This window comes from Rhinopithecus bieti, unplaced genomic scaffold (assembly GCF_001698545.2).
Source record: "Rhinopithecus bieti isolate Rb0 unplaced genomic scaffold, ASM169854v2 scaffold_2572, whole genome shotgun sequence".
In the NCBI taxonomy this organism is placed as follows: domain Eukaryota; kingdom Metazoa; phylum Chordata; class Mammalia; order Primates; family Cercopithecidae; genus Rhinopithecus; species Rhinopithecus bieti.
Genome location: NW_016804595.1, coordinates 3,049,457 through 3,070,758, shown reverse-complemented (window position 1 = coordinate 3,070,758; position 21,302 = coordinate 3,049,457). Strand labels below are relative to the sequence as shown.

The 21,302-nt window shown below is 42.2% G+C and overlaps 1 protein-coding gene across 4 annotated transcripts in view; it reads right to left on the bottom strand.

Annotated features, from left to right (window-relative positions):
* Positions 1-18,543, bottom strand: part of TEK (TEK receptor tyrosine kinase) — a 125,137-nt gene extending 106,594 nt beyond the window's left edge. For 2 of the 4 annotated variants that reach the window (XM_017869329.1, XM_017869331.1), the window contains exon 1: positions 18,042-18,543. In XM_017869329.1, coding sequence (XP_017724818.1) covers positions 18,042-18,093 — 52 coding nt within the window. In that variant the 5' untranslated portion in view covers positions 18,094-18,543. The remainder of the gene's footprint in view (positions 1-18,041) is intronic. The other 2 variants (XM_017869330.1, XM_017869332.1) reach the window with 1 other exon arrangement.
* Between the last annotated feature and the right edge of the window lie 2,759 nt (positions 18,544-21,302).

Genomic DNA, 21,302 nt, shown 5'->3' with positions numbered 1-21,302 from the left:
AAAAAAAAAAAAAAAAAAAAGTCTAATTTTCAGGCCGGACACGGTGGCTCAAGCCTGTAATCCCAGCACTTTGGGAGGCCGAGACGGGCGGATCGCGAGGTCAGGAGATCAAGACCATCCTGGCTAACCCGGTGAAACCCCGTCTCTACTAAAAAATACAAAAAAACTAGCCGGGCGAGGTGGCGGGCACCTGTAGTCCCAGCTACTCGGGAGGCTGAGGCAGGAGAATGGCGCGAACCCGGGAGGTGGAGCTTGCAGTGAGCCGAGATCCGGCCACTGCACTCCAGCCTGGACGACAGACCCAGACTCCGTCTCAAAAAGACAAAAGTCTAATTTCAGCAGATATAAACAGAGAAAAACAGAAACTTGCAGCTAAGGAGGCTTTTGTTGGGGTCACAGCTAGACATGCAGTAGATTCTTGTTATTCATGGTACTTATGTTCTGTAAACCATGAATACAAGGTTAGGGTGACTACAAGCTTCTGGTCACGACATTTTCGTCAACACATTAATACATAACCCTGCTTTATGTGTGTCTTGGTGTAAAGACAAACCATTTGATCTCCATGGCTGATAATCATTAACATTGAACTCATAGCCAGAGGCACTCCTGCCTGAACAAAGCTTATCTAACACATAGGTTTTCTCCTAAGGCACATCACAGCTTTGGGATGTTTAAGAAGTAGACAAGTAGACGGCACTTTAGCATTAGACTTGGGGACCATTGTAAATGGTGAAAGTTGCAATAAAGAGCACAGAAATGTAAAAACTAATGCACTAAATATATCACAAAAAGGAGACTTGTTTATAGTATGAGGGCTGAGCAGAAATTCTGCTTCAGCTGGGAATGTGTTTATCCAGGGACTCTGTGCATGTGTTCAAATAACTGGGAAAGTGCTTTTGAGGTTACAAATTCTAGCCAGTAGACAAATTCACAGATACAGAATCTGTAAATGATGAGGATAGACTGTATATAAAAATGACTGTGCAACTCAGACTGCAATAAAGTTTCCATAGAAATACAGGGCAATACAGCATAGACCAGAGAGAAATTGCTCTAGTCTAGGGTAATCAATCAGGCTCCACTAACTGAAATTAGACTTTTGTCTTTTTGAGACGGAGTCTCGGTCTGTCGCCCAGGCTGGAGTGCAGTGGCCGGATCTCTGTGTTGGGCACAGAGTAGAAGCTCAAAAAATATGTATAGAATAGAAAGAGTTGGGAAGAAATGAGATGTGTTGAGAGAGGTGGAATGGAATGGAATAACATTTATACAGATTCTTGGAGGCAGGGTACTCTTAGGAGCAATTACCCTAGTAGCACAGGGAGATAAAAAAAAAAAAAAAGATAGTTAATATTATATTGAATATTTGTTATAAACCTTTATTTTGCTAAGCATTTGATGTGCTTCGCGTCATGTAACACTCATTGAAGGGTAATATTGTTATCTTCATGCTACAGAAAGGTGAAACAACCTGCCCAAGGTCACACAGCTGTCACATCGTTGGATGGGGCTCCAACCCAGATTTATCTGGCACCAGAGTCTGTGTTCTCAACTGCCTGGGCATAAGGTAAAAAGATGGGCTTGGTAGGGGTTATAAGCCATGAGTTTCGTCAGAAAGATCTCTAGGAGAGGAAAAGGGAGCCTCTAATAGAAGCTAGTCTGAGTCACTGGCTCTCCTAGCCTGAAAAAGAAGACAGTGATGCAGTTAAAGGTGATTTTTTCCTGGCTGGCAACAGCACTGGCTTTTGTCTGATTCCAGAAGCAGCTGGCAGAACTCATGTATTACTCATGCTGCAATTATACTTACTGATGGGCTTCCATACTCTAGAGTTACTCAGTAGTCAGAGCTGTATCCAAGCCTGTTAGGCGATTACTACAGGCTTCTGAATGTGGCTGAGCTTCTGCAGCTGTTGTGTGTTTCTGGCTCTAGCTCCACATCTCTTGGCAGATGGTTTGTGTGAAAAGCACCGCTGACTCTGAGTGTGAGATACACAGGGCCCAGGGGGTTGGGGAGACCAGGCAACACAATGCAAGCCCATGCTGGTTGGGTCTTGAGTTTGTGGCTATGATGCACTTATGAGAGAGGATAAAAGGGATTTATAAATGAGTGACTGGGGACGGTTCCGAAGGTCACTCCTTCAAGCCCTTCTGCTGGAAGAGAATCAGCTGACACTAGGCCAGTTTCCGAAGTCAACCCTAACCCTCCTATAGCCACTCTGGTGGTAGAGACCCCATATGCACAGGAGTTGATGGTCAGATGGATAAAATTAGTGACAGTACTAATATTTACTTTGTGTTTTCTAAATTTAAGCATTGTTCTAAATGGTTTACTATCTGAATTACTTGTTCCCCCCTCCAAAAAAACCCGTGAGGTAGGTACTATCAGGCTGCATATTTTACAGATGAAGCTGAGTGAGCTGCACCACCGTACGAAGCTAGTAGTTGTTATAATAGGTTGAATTATTGGCTCCAACTCTTCGACCTTCCTTGCTTCCACATTCCTGCTTTGGCCTCGTTGTGGGCAGAGTGTATTTCCTGTCCCTTGACTTTGGGCACATCACTTTGGGAGTGGCAACATGCTAGTTCTGAGCCAAGGCCTTAAGAAGCCCCACTTGTTTACTTGTTTCTACTTAGCCCTCTCGTGTTTCCCACATCACCAGTAAAACATGCCCTGAGTGATCCGCTGATCCAAGAAAGATGTGTGCAGAGTCATCCAGGCAACTTGCATACCTGCAGCAAGAAGCAGAGCTACCCCAGCTGCTGCAATCTGAAGCAGAGTTACTCAGCTGCGTCAAGCATAGATCAGCTGAACCTTGAATGAGCCAAAAACACGGGAGTAATCATAAATGTTGGTTTAGCCACTGAGTTTTAGGAGTAGTTTGTTACATGGCAACAACTAACCAATACAGTAGTAAGGCTGGGATGCGAGCTCAGATTGTCTGATTACACTATGTGCATTAAGCTGTAATTTACATTGCCTTCCATGCTCTTTTAAAGTGAGGAAATTCACCAGGTGCAGTGGCTCATGCCACCCACCCAGCCCTTTGGGAGGCCAAGGAGGGTGGATCAACTGAGGTCAGGAGTTTGAGACCAGCCTGACCAACATGGTGAAACCCCGTCTCTACTAAAAATAAAAAAAATTAGCCGGGCATGGTGGTGGGCACCTGTAATCCCAATTACTCAGGAGGGTGAGGCAGGAGAATCACTTGAACCTGAGAGGCGGAGATTGCAGTAAGCCAAAATCATGCCATTGCACTTTTGCCTGGGCAAGAGAGAGACTGTCTCAAAAAATAAATAAATAAAGTGAAGAAATTTAACCTCTAGTGAGTTGACTGAATCTGAACAAAATGTTGACCTCTCTGGGCCTCCATGTCATCATCTGTAAAATGAGCAGGTTGAACTGAACCAGAATTTTTCAAAATATAGAACATTAGCTCCATGTGATACTCAAAAACAACAAAGATTATACAAGTCTCCTGGAATTGGTATTCTGTTAAGAGATTTCAGAAACACTGGGCTAGATAATCTTTTATGTCTCTGACAGTTCCAGTATTCTGTTATTCTAGGTAACAGTGTGTGGACTCTCCATGAAAACACCTACCCTCATTACAGTGTATTTACGAAACTAAAATATTCCCTAATTCAGGTGATTTAGGGACCACATGCAGGGGAAGGAAAGTAACTGTGATGGAAGAGCTCTTTCCGTATTCTCTTTACACCCCTGCATATCCTTTTAGTACCTTGAGCCTATGATGGCAGAGAGAAGGACCTAACCCATTTTAGCAGCTCACCCTATAATTAAGCTTACAGAAAAGCACATGGAAATAGAAACCTACCAGGATGTGCGAAATCTCTCAGAAAGGAATCTATGCTTACCCACCCCATCTCCCTCCTTACTTGCCACTTTCTCCTAAGCCCAAGCCCTGTCCATTCACTAAAAATGCTTTGCAATAGCACCTAGCTGCCAATTCTCTAGTGTCTCTTCCTAGCCTGCTCTTTCCTCCAATTTTTTTTTTTTTTTTTTTTTTTGAGACAGAGTCTCTCTCTGTCACCCAGGTTGGAGTGCAGTGGCACCATCCCGGCTCACTGCAACCTCCGCCTCCCAGGTTCAAGCAATTCTCCTGCCTCAGTTTCCCAGGTAGCTGGGACTACAGGCATGTGCCACCACACCCGGCTAATGTTTTGTATTTTTAGTAGAGACAGGGTTTCCCTGTATTAGCCAGGATGGTCTCGAGCTCCTGACCTCATGATCCGCCTGCCTTGGCCTCCCAAAGTGCTGGGATTACAGGCGTGAGCCACTGCTCCCGGCCTCTTTCCTCCAATTTTTGATATAGTTGAAGCTCCTCCTTCCTTGGCTCATCCTTTCAGGATAGTCAGTCTCCTCTTCCTCTACCCATATCACCCCTAGATGTAGGTTCCCAGACCTACCCTGTTGTCTTCCTCTTATCTCCAGACACGTCTCACTATCTCACACAGCTTCATCCTATACCCTAAAGGCTCCTATAAGTGTCTCTGTCCCTGACCACTTGGTTAATCTCAAACCAAATTACCTTTTCTCCAACCCATCTTCCCACTTTTAATCCCTGCCACCTTCTTCAATATACCCATAGTGTAGCCACAAAGAACCACTGCATAAAAGTCTCTTAAACTTTTTATCCCAAATTTTCAGCTTTCCCCTCTGACTAAAATGTACCCCCTCCTCACTTCCACTACTGATCTTCCATAATCCTTTTCTCCCTTCTCAAATGTCACCCTCCTGGTGAGATCCCCGTTTTCTCTCAGAATTGCTCACTCCAGTTTCCATGCTTCCATCTCCCTTTATTAAGGCAGGGTTTCTCACCCACTAGACTGCAACTGCTTGAGTTCAAGTCCCTCTCTTAACTATCTTTGGAACTCCAATGCCTAGCAGATTCCTATACATAAAAAGGGTCCAGTAGATGCTAGCTTGAATGAATAAGTAGAACTGACCAACCATTTCTCCACTGATGAGCATTGCCTACTGCTTAGCTGACTGACTGCTGGGCCTTCTGTGAGGGAAGCCCACTGTGCCCAAGGTCTTGTCTATAATTTTATTAACAAATATCTACTTTCCAGGTTTCCTGGGAGAAACAAAATTAGAATCCAAGATGGTCCTTTGAGACAGGTAGATCACCATGAAACTGTTTCACTTTATGTCACTAGGATAGTATTAATTCCACGCCCAAATTGCTTTTATGTTATTTATTTGGACACACAAGCACATACACAGTTCTAAAAAGGACAGGATTCGAGTGGTTAACTCATCTGATTATAGCAGTGTCTCCCAAACTGCATTCATTCATGGATCACTTTTGTGATTCTTACTGAATCTACATACCACCTGTGCAATTTTTCTATCAATCATTATCTTTAACTCATTTTTTTCTTATCCTCATATTAACGAGGACTAATCATGAAATCACATGACTGATGATACATATGCACACATATGTACATATATCTATAAACATATGCAAATATGCTTGTATATGCAAATAATTTGCATATTGTATATAATATGCAAAATATGTTTATTTATAGACACAAAAATAGATACATATGTTTATAAATATATTTATAAATAAAATTTTTTTATACTTTGTAGTCCCAAGTAGCTAGGACTACAAGCATGCACAACCATGCCTGGCTAATTTTTTTGTCTTTTTGGTAGAGATGGGGTTTCGCCATGCTGGTCAGGCTGGTCTTGAACTCCTGACCTCTGTTGATCCACTCACCTCAGCCTCCCAAAGTATATTTTATTTTACAAATTTATATTTATGAATAAAAATATATTGTATATATTTATAAAATAAGAATAATATGGTATATTTTAAATAAAATATATGTATAAAATAAAATTATATTTTATAAGATAGAATTTTTATTTATGAAATATATATACAAACCATCTTGCAGGCCAGCAGTAGTATATACCAATACACTTAAGGTGACCCTGACTTGAGAACATTTAATACAAAGCAAAGCTATTTTATTTATTTATTTATTTATATTGAGATGGAGTTTCACTCTTGCCCAGGCTGGAGTGCAATGCCACAATCTTGGCTCACTGCAACCTCTGCCTTCTGGGTTCAAGTGATTCTCCTGCTTCAGCCTCCCAAGTAGCTGGGACTACAGCACGCACCACCGTGCCCTGCTAATTTTTTTGTATTTTTAGTAGAGATGGGGTTTTGCCATGTTGGTCAGGCTGGTCTTGAACTCCTGACCTCAGGTGATCTGCTTGCCTCAGCCTCCCAAAGTGCTGGGATTATAGGCGTGAGCCACAGCACCTGGCCAGCAAAGCTATTTATTAAAGCATTTCTTTGTCAGCTAGTATATCATGTCAGGTACTGGAAATATTGAAATGCCAAACACAGTTCATAGCCCAGTGGCCAAAACCAACCAGTAAACTGTAAATTGTAATTAAACTTTCTAAGTGGACAAAGGCAAGTATCAAGGTGTCTGTATCCGAAACCTCTTAGGCACCAATGCAAATTCTACTCATCCCAGCTTTTGCTCTGGCTGCAAGGGCCACTTCTGATCTTTGAGCAGGTGCAGTCTCAAAGTAGCTCACGTAGAACCCAGTCAAGTATATCTTACTTCCTCACCTGTGGAAACCTGCTAGGTTCTTAGATCTACATAACCCTTAAACAAAGAAAGGGAATAGTAATAGATGAGTGCCTCCCCTTTTCATTCTCAGATGAAGTTTTTTTTTTTTTTTTTTTGACGGAGTCTTGCTCTGTCGCCCAGACTGGAGGGCAATGGCACAATCTCGGCTCACTGCAAGCTCCACCTCCCAGGTTCATGTCATTCTCCAGCCTCAGCCTCCCGAGTAGCTGGGACTACAGGCGCCCGCCACCATGCCCGGCTAAATTTTTTGTATTTTTAGTAGAGATGGAGTTTCACTGTGTTAGCCAGGATGGTCTCGATCTCCTGACCTCATGATCTGCCCGCCTTGCCCTCCCAAAGTGCTCGGATTACAGGTGTGAGCCACCGCGCCTGGCCCCATTCGCAGATGAAGCTCTAAGTGTCATTTCATAAGGCTCCTCAGAAAGTCTGGAGCACCAGGCTTCTGCAGCTGCAGACAGCTTGATAATGCATCCTTGTAGAGTTTCATTCCCCTAGTCCCTCACTCTTGCATGCTGGGATCATTATCCCACATAATCCACCTGCACATATGCCATGGCCTTCAGGCCATGTTTTTACCTCAGGCTAAGGCAGGGCCCTAATCCATGCAAGGAGGTTAAATAAGACTTCTTAGAAGATATAACCCCTGAGCTAAACCTCTAACCATGAATAAGTAAAGCAGGTGAAGAAGAGGTGACAAGGGCATGCTGGAAAGAGGAAACAGCATACACAAAGGCACAAATGCTTGAACATGAATGTTTGGAAATTGCAAAGAGCCTGGTATGACTTGAGTACACTTCCATCATAGTATGTGGGACTGAGAACCACGAGAGGCTGGTGAGGTAGGCAAAGACTGTCTCCTGAAAAGCTGCTGACCACAAGCAACGACGACCACCACCACCACCCTCTTCTTTGATTCTGAAGTGGGAGCAATGATGAACAGGTGGATGTTTAAATCAACCCCAGAAGATTATAATATACTTTCCAGATGCAAGGGGTATTGGACACAAAGTAGAATTGAGACTAAAGGCAGGTGGAATTAGAGGAAAGATGTGCTGAAATGGGGGCAGCGCTATTTCTCTGTCTCACACATGTGCATGCACACCCACATGCACACACACACACACACATATGCACGTGCACACAGACACCAGGATGGGTCCAAAAATCCAACAAGCTTAGTCACAAGTGAGGCAGATTCCACTTGAAGTAAAAAAATTGTCAAGAAATAGGAATCAATAGGTTTGGGATAAATGAGGTGGGAACCTTCAAATGGCAAATCATCCTAGAGCCTGTGATCAGTCAAGACCCAGAAATGAGAGGAAACTGGGGGCTGCCAAGAAAAAAGTTGGGAGCCCAATCTGGTTGAGCAACAGAAAAGAATCTCCCCACTCGACTCTCCACATTTCTACAGAAGCCCAAGAACCCACAGGTCTAAGCCTCTCTCGCCTTGTCCCCACTATAAGGCCAGGCTTAGGGCACCAAGGGAAGCCAGGAGCCTCATCTGCGTGGAATATGAGTTGTCTGCCCTCGTGGATGAAAATGTGCTTTGAAAGGACTAGCATAAGGTAACATATGAGACATCAGTTTCATTTATAAACAAACCTTAATAACACCTGATTTTTACCGAGTGCTAACTATGCGCCAGCACTAAGTATTTTTAAGTTATTTTTTTAAAAGTCTTCCCCAAAACCACATGAAGAAATGCTGTTAGCTTCATTTTCTAGGAACTAGCCTGAGGTGACGATGAAACACTAGTTGGAAGGCAGCACAGTGAAGTGTTTTAAAGAGCCCAGGATTTGCTTCAGGTCATTTTTCACTGTAACTCTTGTTTCCATCATTTCCTACTGAGACATGCAGTCAGTCAGGATGATTCACTTCCAAGGGACAGAAGCTAACTCAAAATAGCTCGAACAAATGAAAGAAACTGGCTCACAGATCTGGAAGAGGCAGGGCTGAGGTTTTGAAAATCCTCGGACCCAGGGCTCAAATGCTATCAGAGTGCCTGTCTTGGTTCCATGTTTTGTTATTGGCCTCATTCTCTCGTACTAAAGATGAGCTTATTCCAAGTGGTCAGTGAAGTTGGTAGCTCCAGGGATACAGTGAAGAAAGAGAGCCTTTTGCTTTCAAAGTGTTCATAAGTTCCCAGGGAAAGAGTCTAACTGGCCCTGCTGGGTTGTGCATCTTCTGTTTGAACCAACTGCTGTTGTTTGTTGGCTGGCACATTCTGTGACCGGTGATTAGCAGACCCATCAGAATCACCTAGAGGGAAAGCATGGCAGTTCTTGAAAGTCTGGCATGTGAGGCATCCAAAATAACGGATGGCCGCCGTTGTCGTTTTCTGTTGTTTTGCTGTTGTTATTTTTTAAGATGGGGTCTCACTATGTCGCCCAGGCTGGAATGCAGCGGCATGATCACAACATTCATGCAGCCTCAAAACCCCAGCTAAAGCGATCCATCTATCTCAGCCTCCTGGGTTGCTGGGACCACAGGTGTGTGCCACCATACCCAGCCAATATTTTTATTATTTGTAGAGATGGGTCTCCCTATATTGCCCAGGCTGGTCTTGAACTCCTGGGCTCAAGCCATCTGCTTGCCTCGGCCTCCGAAAGTGCTGGGATTACAAGCATGAGCCACCACACCTGGCCAGTCACTATATTTTAACCTTAAACCATCACGTAACCTTTGTGAACCTTGGTTTCCCTGTCTATTAAAAAAACAAATAATAATACCTATTGTGCAAAGTTGTTGTGAAATATTAAAAATCATATTTAACACTTGGCACATAGAGGTATTCAACCCAGGGTAGTCGTTTTTGTTATTACTGGTACTCTTATTGTTTTGTGGTTGTTTCTGACACAGGGATCAGAATTTGAAGCCCATCCCAGATTCCCAGATGTCTAAAGCACTCCTGTCCCCAGGGTGGAGTCCCTTTTGGCTCTGCAGCCAGACGCCTTGCACAGCCCAGGCCCTGTGTGCCAAGGTTAAGCTGGTTCACCATCTGATGGCCACAGAGCAGTGAGTGCCTCCCCAGCCCCAGCAATGTCAATACTGCCTTCCTGACTCCGCCTATTGTATCTGGAGGAAAGTGGCTGAGCATTGTCTTCCAGTGCTCCCCCCAGGAAGCATGATATCACCCTTTAACAAAAGCGGGAAAGCTGACAGATCTGCTGAGATGGGTGTGACCAGCACATACACCTCACTGGTCAAGCCCTGGGCAAGGGGCTGTGACAAGCAGAGAGCAAATGGCAGCTACCCACGATGCCCCTCAACCCCATGCCTGACTGGCTCCTTTGGCTAGTCCAAATGTTCTCCCTCTCTTTGTCACACCCATACCACATGAGACATGAAACCACCAAGCAATGGGTATGCACTCCCTCTCATCAGCAGATGTGTTGAAAAGTGTCAGGACTCTGCCCATCTGGCACAACCACGTCTTCACACCTGCTCCTGCAGCCTTTGGGAAGGATGATCAGATTCCTGAAGGAACAACAGGGGGCAATGGGGTGGGGCTGGGGGAAGCGGTCATAGCTAGATCTAAAACTCATTCTGCACGTGTAATGCGAGTTAAGGAATTGTCTGGCCAGATGGGTAAGAATAGGGTTATCAGTTCAAAATTCCAAAAATAAGGGAGGCAACTTTAGACATTCCCTTTCCTGAAAGCCAGGAGTGAAGCCAGTTGCTCCCTTCCAGCTCTGGTTTGGTGATGCTGCTGGTGCAGCTGGCTCTCTGTAAAATAACACACCTGCAGGCTGGTGCTCCCCTGCCAGGCCTGGAGGCTATCACTCGGCTGCCCCCATCTTACAGTCTTCTTCTTAAAACTCTCTTTCCAGCCGGGCGCAGTGGCTCACACCTGTAATCCCAGAACTTTGGGAGGCCGAGGCGGGCAGATCACGAGGTCAGGAGATCAAGACCATCCTGGCTAACACAGTGAAACCCTGTCTCTACAAAAATACAAAAAAATATAGCCAGGCGTGGTGGTGTGCGCCTGTAGTCCCAGCTACGTGGTAGGCTTAGGCTGAGGCAGGAGAATGGTGTGAATCCGGGAGGCAGAGCTTGCAGTGAGCCGAGATCACGCCACTGCACTCCAGCCTGGGTGACAGAGAGAAATTCCATCTAAAAAAAAAAAAAATTTCTTTCCGTGGCTGTACAGCAGCAATTCTCTAAAGTCCCAGGATAGGAAGGTCATTGGTTTTGCTTCTCCTGTCAGATCCTTACCTGTTTCTCCTTCATCAAATTTTTGGGTATATGCTCTTTCTCATCTCTTCATTTCAATCTTGAAATATATCCATGCCCGTGGCTTCACTTACCATATACCAAAGATTTCTACATCTCAATCTCTTGCCCAGTCCCCTTCCTCTGAGCTTCAGATCTGGAGAGCCAAATTTTGACAAATATATTCCTTTACTGCCAGGCGTGGTGGCTCATGCCTGTAATCCCAGCACTTTGGGAGGCCAAGGCAGGTGGATCATGAGGTCAGGAGTTCAAGACAGGCCTGACCAAGATGGTGAAACCCCGTCTCTACTAAAAACACAAAAATTAGCCGGGTGCAGTGGCAGGTGCCTGTAATCCCAGCTACTCAGGAGGCTGAGGCAGAAGAATCACTTGAACCTGGGAGGCGGAACTTGCAGTGAGCTGAGATTGTGCCACTGCACTCCAGCCTGGGCAACAGAACAAGACTCCATCTCAAAAAACAAAACAAAACAAAACAAAACAAAAAATCCTTCCTTTACATGTAGCCTCAAAATCAACATGAACAAAATAATTATTTGCCTATCCCAGCCCATCTCCAGCCAATTCCTTCTGCCATGTTTCCCAGCACACTGAATGGCACCACCATTATCCAAATCAGAATGCTGGAGCAATGACTTATTCTCCTCCCTCCCTCTCAACCTTCCATATGCAACCAATCACTAATTCCTGCAGTTTCACCCCCTAACCCTCTCTCAAACCCCTGTTATCCTCACAGTCCTCTTGCCTGGAATGTTAGGAGGCCAAGTTGGTCCCAGCCTATGGTCTCTACCATGTTAATCCATTCTGAAAACTATTATTAGAGTGAATTTTTCAAGACTTAAATCTGATTTATGACATGATGGAACAAACACACTGCTAAATTTCAACATGTACAGAATGAGTTACAAGCTACTTAAAATGGCCTGTGAGGCCCTTCGTGATCTGACCCCAACTTTAATTCTCTACCTTCATCCTATATTACAGCTTCACTCAGCTCCCTCAAGCCTGCCCTACTATTTTATACGCACCCCCTTTGTATAGGTTGTTCCCTCTAATGGGAAGTCCTTTCTTCCCTTTTCCTTTTTATCTTGGTTTTAAAATCATTTGGCTATGAGCAACCGATAACTATAACTGGACATAACTTTTGGCAATATTCACAACTATTTAGGAGTTCTTGCAAAGAGAGAAAAATCAACCTACAAGTTGTTTTCAAAATATCACTCATTTTCTTTAGTTGACATTCCATATTTTTATACATTTAATTAAATATTTATATTCAATTTGGTTTCGTTTGTTTTTTTGAGACAGGGTCTCGCTCTGTTGCCTAGGCTGGAGGGAATTGGTATGATCATGGCTCACTGCAGCTTTGACCTCCCAGGCTCCAGCAATCCTCCCACCTCAGCCTCCTGAGCAACTGGGACTACATGCATGTGCCACCATGCCAGGCTAATTTTTGTATTTTTTGTAGAGACATGGGGTTTTGCCATGTTTCCCAGGCTGATCTGAAATTCCTGGGCTCAAGTGATTCGTCTGCCTCAGTCTCCCAAAATGCTAGGATTTACTTACAGGTGTGAGTCACTGCACCAGACCTTTATGCTCAATTCAGATATTGCAATTTCATTTTGTATGATTGGACCCAATAAAAGCTTTTATGGCCCTTGAAAAGCTCAGATTTTGTAAACACCTTTATTTGTTGTAATATCTCTATTAAATCATTTATCACAACATGTTACAATTCATCTGCTTATATTCATTTTTCCCACTAAAACGTGAGCTTAGCAAGGGGAAAAAATGATTCATCCTTATTTATATTCCTAGTTTCCAGGATAGTACATGGCTCAAAGGAAACCCTCAATAAGTCTTTGTTTTTGTTGAAAGGATAGATGAGTGAATGAATGAATGAATAACTGGCATGCAATAACTCAATAAATATCTATTGAATAGAAAATATGCATATGTTATACATAATATTCAACAATCGTACAATACCTCATATCTTAAGTAAGGCCTTGGTTAGACCCACTTTTATGAGTATATCTTTTATGTTTCACGCCTAACAGAAGAAACTTTCTTTCAACTTTATTTACATCAAACGTTTAATATAAGCTAAACTTTTGAGAGTATCATTTACAAGATATATAAAATTGATCTATTAAGTTGGTACAAAAGTAATTGTAGTTTTTGCCACTACTTTTCACCAACCTAATATTTATTTATTTATTTATTTATTTTTGAGATGGAATCTTGCTCTGTCACTCAGGCTGGAGTGCAGTGGCACAATCTTGGCTCACTGCAACCTCCGCCTCCTGGGTTCAAGCTATTTTCCTGTCTCAGCCTTCTGAGTAGCTGGGATTACAGGCACACGCCACCACGCCCAGCTAACTCTTGTATATTTAGTAGAGAAGGGGTTTCACCATGTTGGTCAGGCTGGTCTCAAACTCCTGACCTCGTGATCCGCCCATCTCGGCCTCGCAAAGTGCTAGGATTACAGGTGTGAGCCAACGTGCCTGGCCCAATGTAATATTATTATTTCAATGTTATTGAGATCCTTTCTACAATGCTCTCTTTTCCTTTCAGGTCTGCTGTGAAGTACCAACATTTTCTTACTGTGACCATAAAACTCCATTCAACAAAAATTACTAAATATTAAATACATGTACTAATGAGAAAAGAAATAATATCTGTTGTGAGAGATTTAGAGGCTAACTGGGCTAAATCTGGCTGCCCAAAGCTCAAAGACACAATCTGCATGGTAAAGGAGCCTAAACTTAGGGGAAGAATATCAGGAGGAAGAGTTGGCCCAGGCAAATTGAGTTGAGTTGTGTTTGCGGAGTAGATATGAAAGATGTCATTTCTAAATGGATGGAACAGCATGAACAAGAGCCAAGAGGAAAGAATGTGTAGATTGTGGAGATGGGCCTGCTTGAAGCAGACAAGATACAAACAGGGATAAATGGATAAGTGAGGGGATGGTAGATGGGTAGTTGGCAAAGTGTTTGGGTTTATTAAGTAGGAATTGGCCAGCACAAAATTTGAGAGATTGGATTATGCTGCGGTTTTGTAGGAGACAGCATCTATGAATGTTAATGATTCTCCTACATCCTGGGGCAGATCAGATCAGTCTTGACTAGCACAGTAGTTCTCATGGTAATACTTCTCTTTTAATTACACTAGCTTCATTTATTATTTTATTTTATCGAGATGGAGTCTCGCTCTGTCACCAGCCTGGAGTGCAGTGGCGTGATCTCAGTTCACTGCAACCTGCACCTTCTGGGTTCAAGCTATTCTCCTGCCTCAGCCTCCTGAGGAGCTGGGACTACAGGTGCACAACACCACACCTAGCTAATTTTTGTATTTTAGTAGAGATGGGGTTTCACCACGTTGGCCAGGATGGTCTTGATCTCTTGACCTCATGATCCACCTGCCTCGGCCTCCCGAAGTGCTGAATTACAGGCATGAGCCACCGCGTCTGGTTCCAAGCTTCATTTATTAAGAGCATTCTTACTGGCTAAGCATTTCACAGGCATTATCACATTTGATTCTCATCACAACCCTGGAAATGGGTATTTCATCCGTAAAAGATGAGAAAAATGTGGCTTAGAGAAATTAAATAACTTGCTTATGGCTATCCAATTTGGGCTTTGACTTCGTAATCCATGTTTCCTCCTTCAGTTTGCCTGCTATGTTTGCTGTTAAATTTCTCAGGTCTTTGGTGTTTCATGGATGTGCTCTAAGCAGTAGATTTAAGTGAAGTGATTACCATTTCTGATTTGGACTTTATATTTCTGCTAATGCAACACATTACAGTTTATACATTACCTTTTTAGCAAGCAGAGCATATGTTGGCTTCCATGAGTTTTGTGTATCCCCAAAACCTAGGTGTCATTCACAAGAACTTTCAACAAACCGGGTCTCTCCCACATTAAATATACATAATTTATTTCTTAAACCCAAACACAGAACTTGACATTTGTCTATTCTGAAACAGTATCTTTTTGTTTTGGTTTTCCACCCTTCCAGCCTAGAATACTCTATTTAAATCCTGATTCTGTGAACTCACCAGTAAGCCATCTACAGAGAATAAGCAGGTGATACAATCACACAGATATCTTTTGGGGAGATAGAGGCTCAGGAGGCAAACTGATAATTTCAGAAGAATTTAGAGCCCACCCACTTAAATCCCCAGAGAACATCACATAGTCTTTTGAGATGAATTTGGAAGACTCCTTCCCTCCTAGAGAGACGCCTTGGAAGAACTATGCTCTTCCAGGAAGCTCTCCCAGGGCAGGGCTGAAAGGGAAATGCTGAGACCTAACAATGAACACAATGCTTGGAAGGGAGCATCTGTGAAAAAAGCAAGCTCCTTCTGAGAATAATTCCAAAGGGTGTCTCTGATCCCAGCTTCCAGACCTCCACCCTTGATTACTCAGACCTGACACTAGCCTTCCGAGACCAGCCCTAACAAGGAGGTTTCATCTGGGAGCACTTCCCTGACCTTACAACTATTTCCTCTGCCACTCCAGACAAGATGTCTGCTATCTCTGAATCCAGTTGTTATTTAAAATGTCAAGTGACAAGGCCGGGCGTGGTGGCTCATGCTTGTAATCCCAGCATTTTGAGAGGCCGAGGCGGGCGGATCACTTGGGGTCAAGAGTTCAAGACCAGCCTGGCCAACATGGTGAAACCCCGTCTCTATTAAAAATACAACAAATTAGCTGGGCATGGTGGTGGCAGGTGCCTGTAATCCCAGCTACTTGAGAGGCCGAGGCACAGAATCGCTTGAACCTGGGAGGCAGAGGTTGCAGTGAGCCGAGATCGCTCCACTATACTCTAGCCTGAGCGACAGAGCGAGACTCCACCTCAAAAGAAAAAAAAAAAAAAAGTCAAGTGACACAGTAAAAGGGGTATGAAGGTATGAGACTAGAGACTTCCTATTAGATCAGTGTTGATCATATAGAAGATACTATGATAAATCAGTGATTTTTTTGTTAGTTTTCTACGTATACAACTCTTTAAAGAGAGCAGCCTGGTTTGATGAGGATAGGAGAGTAGGGAAAAGCTAATATAATAGAAATGTTTGAAACCTGAAGTTAGCAATGATTTTCAAGTCAGAAAGGAAAGCAACAGAATCTAGGAATATTTGTGAGGAGCTTCTGAGACCTACACACCTCCTGCAGCCATTTTATGGGCCAGCAACTCTGCCATCCAGAGCCACCTTCACTGAAAAAAAGTGGCATTTCTTTCTTCAGTCTGTGGGTTCAGAAAAAAGAAATGAGAAACAACCCACTGGACTGGAGAGATAAACCTATAAGCCATAAGCGCCTTGCTCCACTGCTGTAGTCTACCAGGAGTTTGACTAGACGAATGCGCTCCTATGGCTGTGGACATGATCTAGCTGGATTCTTCTCGTTGCAATTACCAAGCCTCGAGCAGTGAGGCTCATGGAAGCTTAGACTAGGAATGCAAGTTACAATCAAGACAACAGACCTACCTCAGAAACTAACCTTGCTAGTGTCACCCTTCCTAACAAGAATATGACCTACTTCCTCCCTTGGTCCTCTCCCTTTTAAAGGCAGTGTTGTTTTTTTTCAAGGATCTAAGGTCTAGACATGGAGCAACTATTTTGGCCACATGACCTTTTTGTTTGATGACAATTCTTCTAAGCCTGTATTGCACAGTGCTATAACATAGTTGCTTTAGGGGTAAAAAAGTGAATGAAAACTTGTGTGTGTATTACTTAACCTACAAAGTACCTCAGAGAAACTCTAGACATCTGGGCTTCACATCACTATAATCCCTGGTATAGAATCAGTTTCAGATTTCATGTCACTGGTAAATAATGGCACTCAGAAAAAAAGAAAATCAAAATCAAAAAAAAAAAAAAAGAAAATCAAAATCAAAAAAAGAAAATCAAAATGGAATGGTAATTATTTAAAGGTACATATTATTGGAGAAGTCAACATTATTTAAACAATTTCCATATAAATACTGAAGCCACCTAAAATCTTTAATTTTTAGCAACTTGTGTTACACATTCTTACTTTTAAAAATATTATTAAATTCTCAATATGTTGGTTGAGAGCTATAAAACAAATTGTATTCAACTCTGTTATTTAATTGGATTGTTTTTTGAACATTTAAAATATTTTAAACATCTAGAAAATATAGCAGATACTTATGTATACTTGAATCAAATTCTATTAATATAGCCTATATCCATAAAGTTTAGTGAATTTTCCCAAATTTATCTCCAATATCAATTCAATTTTCATTATAATTAGAATGTTTTCAAACAGAAGAAAAGAGACTGATGACAATGATAATGTATTTGGGATCTGTAGTTCAGGTTTGGATACTGCCTTCTGCCTATGTCACATAGGCTGAGTGAGCTACAGAGGCACACCACTATCTGGAGTATCTGAGCAATAAACACACTAAATCCAAACATACTGGCCAACCATTCCTCCACTCTACAACAGGCTTCTATACTCTCCTGTGTTAACGATCTTGGTAACTGCCTAAATTTTTGCTTCATTGGGCCAGTAAACCCTTTATGAATTACTAGGTGGCAAACATTTTAAAACTAAAACAAAATTATAATAGCCCCAATCTCCCCGACCCTAACTACAAGAAAGAAAAAAAAAAAGGCTACAATTTCATTAATTTGCTTAAAATAGGATGTATATATAAAATCTTTTCACAGAAAAGCATTTTTGTTCTCTTTAAAACAGTGACAATCTATACACTGCCTAAAGGGCCCCTGTATTTCTCAGCATGAATTTCATTTTTTACTGAAGATTTTCTTTAAAGCAGGTAAAACCGGTTTGTTCTTTAAAAAATCAGTAAGAAAAACACTCCAGAATGAGGAGCAGGAAAATAATGCATGATAGTAAGGAGATCTCTTCAAATAAGATGATTTAATCGGTCCTCAAAGAGTTTATAACACAGGGGCCAATCACCCAGAAGACAAACTCTAACAAAATCAGTTCATGCCACAGAGACTTTGCATTTCAATCCTTCCACACATATTGACTGGAGACTCACAGAGAAATGGTGCCTTTGCTACAGCCACCCCTTGTTAATCAGCACTGATGAGATTTGGGGAGACCACCAGAAGTCACTGTTTTTAAAAATACTAATTTTATAAAAATAAAGCCAAACCTTACCAGAAAGGAGCAAGCTGACTCCATAGAGAACTAAGCTGGCTAAAGAGTCCATGCTTCCCCAAATCTCTCCATCCAGTTTCCACAGATGTGCATGAGGTCCCAAGGATCCTTTCAAAAACCCAGCGGTTTGTGACTTTCCATTCGCATCGTCCTACTACGTCTTGTTTACAAGTTAGAGACAAGAAGGAACAGCACAGAAGCAGGCTGTAACAGTCTCATTTCTGTCTGAGCACAGGGAGTTTTAAGTTCCTTTTTCCTGTTTCCTTTGTAGATTAGGATGGGAAAGGCTGCATCTTAAAGGCATTTGGTATCAGCAGGGCTGGGGGCACTCAAGCCCTACCCATCTCGCAATTCATCAAAACACTTATCTGTTGCTGTTGCTTCTGCTGCTGCTTTTGCTGCTGCTGTAGGGGTAGAGGAATTTTTGTTGGAAGTGTGGGTCCCGGTCAGCATTTTCAGAAACAATAGGGGTATCCTCTCATAGGCGGGAAACTGAGAATAACAAGCCCTCCACCTATGTATGGTATGCGATGATGACCAATCCTTCTCAGACTTCTAACAGCTCTCCTGGGGCTACTGGGATCTCTGACAGAAGGAGCTTTTGGGTGTGGGGAGCCGTTTTGGCTTTTGTTTTCTCATTTTAACCCACATGGTTTGAATTGGGAAAAGAAGGTTTCCGTGATGAGAAAAATACAACCTGAAGGGCAATTAATTTCAGTGAGCACCGGTGAGGTCAATGCTCAATGTAGCCCCAAGAGACCAGAGTCCAAAATTGTTAGCCTGTTTTCTTTCACACAGATGGCCTGTTGGTTGGCCATTAGCCCAAAGATACCCGTGTTGCTGGCTATAGCTTTAATTTTCATTAACAATTCATCTAAAGATGATCAAATTTCTTGAAGAAGTTGGCATAGAAGGATTTTGGTAATGAGAAGGATTTCATAGTCACTGAGCAATGGTGTTTCAGAAGCAAATTATTCATAACATTTAGAAACTAATCTTTGTAGAAACACAAACATACAGGATTAGATTGGGATAAAAATAGTGCTCATAAGAGCAAAGAGAGTACATGGGCCAAAATGAAAATAGCCATTGAATGTACAACATCTAAAATGAGATCAGAGACCCTACACTTATCCAGATGATAATTTCTCCACAATATGAATTATGACATCAGATTAGAGAGTATACACTTTTCTCATCATCAACCTTCATGCCTGAGGAAATCATTATACTCCTCCTTTTCCTACCCACCACAGGAAAAGGCAGATGCAACTAGTCTTGACTAATTTCTGTCCCAGGTTTTATCACATCTATGATGATCTTAAGAACCAATTAATGTTTCCAGTTTGCAGGTGTGAAAAAGCCCAGGTTCTGTCTGCAAACAGACCTCGGTTCAAATACTGGCTCAGCCACATGTGTGGCTGAGACAAGTTACTTAGTCTTTTTGAGGCTCAGTTTCAACAGCTGTAAAATGGCAAAATACTTCCTTCCCAGGTGTTTTGAGAGGAATAAATGAAGCTTAAAAATATAAAACCATTTGGTACTACGCCTAGTTCATTGAAGTTTCTCATTAAATGTTAATAAATTTACTTTCTTTCATCTTTCCATTCAGTCTCAATTTAAATTCCAAGAGCTTCTACTAAAAAGCTATTTTCTATTCCTATGAGATGACTTTAAGTTTGTTATCATAAAAAAAAAAAAAAAAAAAAACGAAAAACAGTGGGCCGGGCATGGTGGCTCACGCCTGTAATCCCAGCACTTTGGGAGGCTAAGGCAGGTGGATCACCTGAGGTCAGGAGTTTGAGACCAGCCTGGCCAACATGGCAAAACCCTATCTCTACTAAAAATACAAAAAATTAGCTGTGCGTGTTGGCGCGCACCTGTAGCCCCAGCTACTCTGGAGGCTGAGGCAGGAGAATTGTTTGAACCTAGGAGGCGGAGGTTGCAGTGAGTCGAGATTGTGCCACTACACTCCAGCCTGGGTGACAGAGGAAGACTCTTGTCTTAAAAAGAAAGAAAGAAAGAAAAATGAAGTTCCACCAGGCTAAGTTACTTGCTCTGCTGTGAGTAGTAGAGGTAATATCCAAATCCTAAGCTCTGGACCTCCAATTTTTCCTTTGTTTTATAGTTCAAAAGTAGATCAAGAGTAATATAGGACATCACAAACACCATCAGGGTATACCTAGACCTTATAGAAGTATGTGAAATGAAACTTTGACAGATAAGAATAGTTTGGTGACACTGAGAAGTGCGGTCAGTTCTTGGTGTGCTTCTGAAATAATAACTAATGGGTGCTCCATTAATTCACTTCAGGAAAATGAAAGGGGCCTCCTCATGAGTCAAGCTCATTCCATTTAATTAGATTTTTCCAGACATATTTACAATAAAACCATAAAGAAAACCAAACCAAACCAAACAAGCAAACAAACAAGGCTCTTAGCTGATTCTTCATTTTCTATTTCCTGCTGTTTGCACTCAATACATGAAAAACACTATAGACAACATTAAAAGTCTTTGAGAATAATTACCAAAGATACCAATAGATAACAAAATGGTTTTTCTGAAAGAGGTGGAAAATAACTTACATACTACTACTATTTACTGGTATCACATGTCCAGAGGTCAACATCACAAACACGAAGCAAAAGCCTTGTATGCATATCCTTTGGCCCAGAAAACCATTTTTTTTTGTTTTTTTTTTAAATGGAATCTCACTCTGTCGCCCAGGCTAGAGTGCAGTGGCACGATCTCAGCTCACTGCAATCTCCGCCTCCCCGGTTCAAGCGATTCTCCTGCCTCAGCCTCCTGAGTAGCTGGAATTACAGGTGCGTGCCACCGCACCCGGCTAATTTTTGTATTTTTTAGTAGAGATGGGGTTTCACCATATTGGTCAGGATGGTCTTGAACTCCTGACCTCATGATCTGCCCCCCCCTTGGCCTCCCAAAGTGCTGGGATTATAGCCGTAAACCACCGAGCCCCACCAGAAAATCCATTTCTATGATATACACCAAGCCAAAATCAAATATGTGCCCCCAAATATGTGTATAAGGACATTATAGAAGCATAGTTGATAATAATCAAAGCCTAGAAACAATCAAAATAGTCAACAAAAGTGGAGTATTTATTAAAAATCATGGTATACAATGAAGTTCCAGACAAGTATTTAAATACTGTGGTGAAATCAAATTGACACAAAAGATGTAAAATATTTATGGCTTACTGTTGACTGGGAAAAAAAATAATTTAAACAGAATGAAATT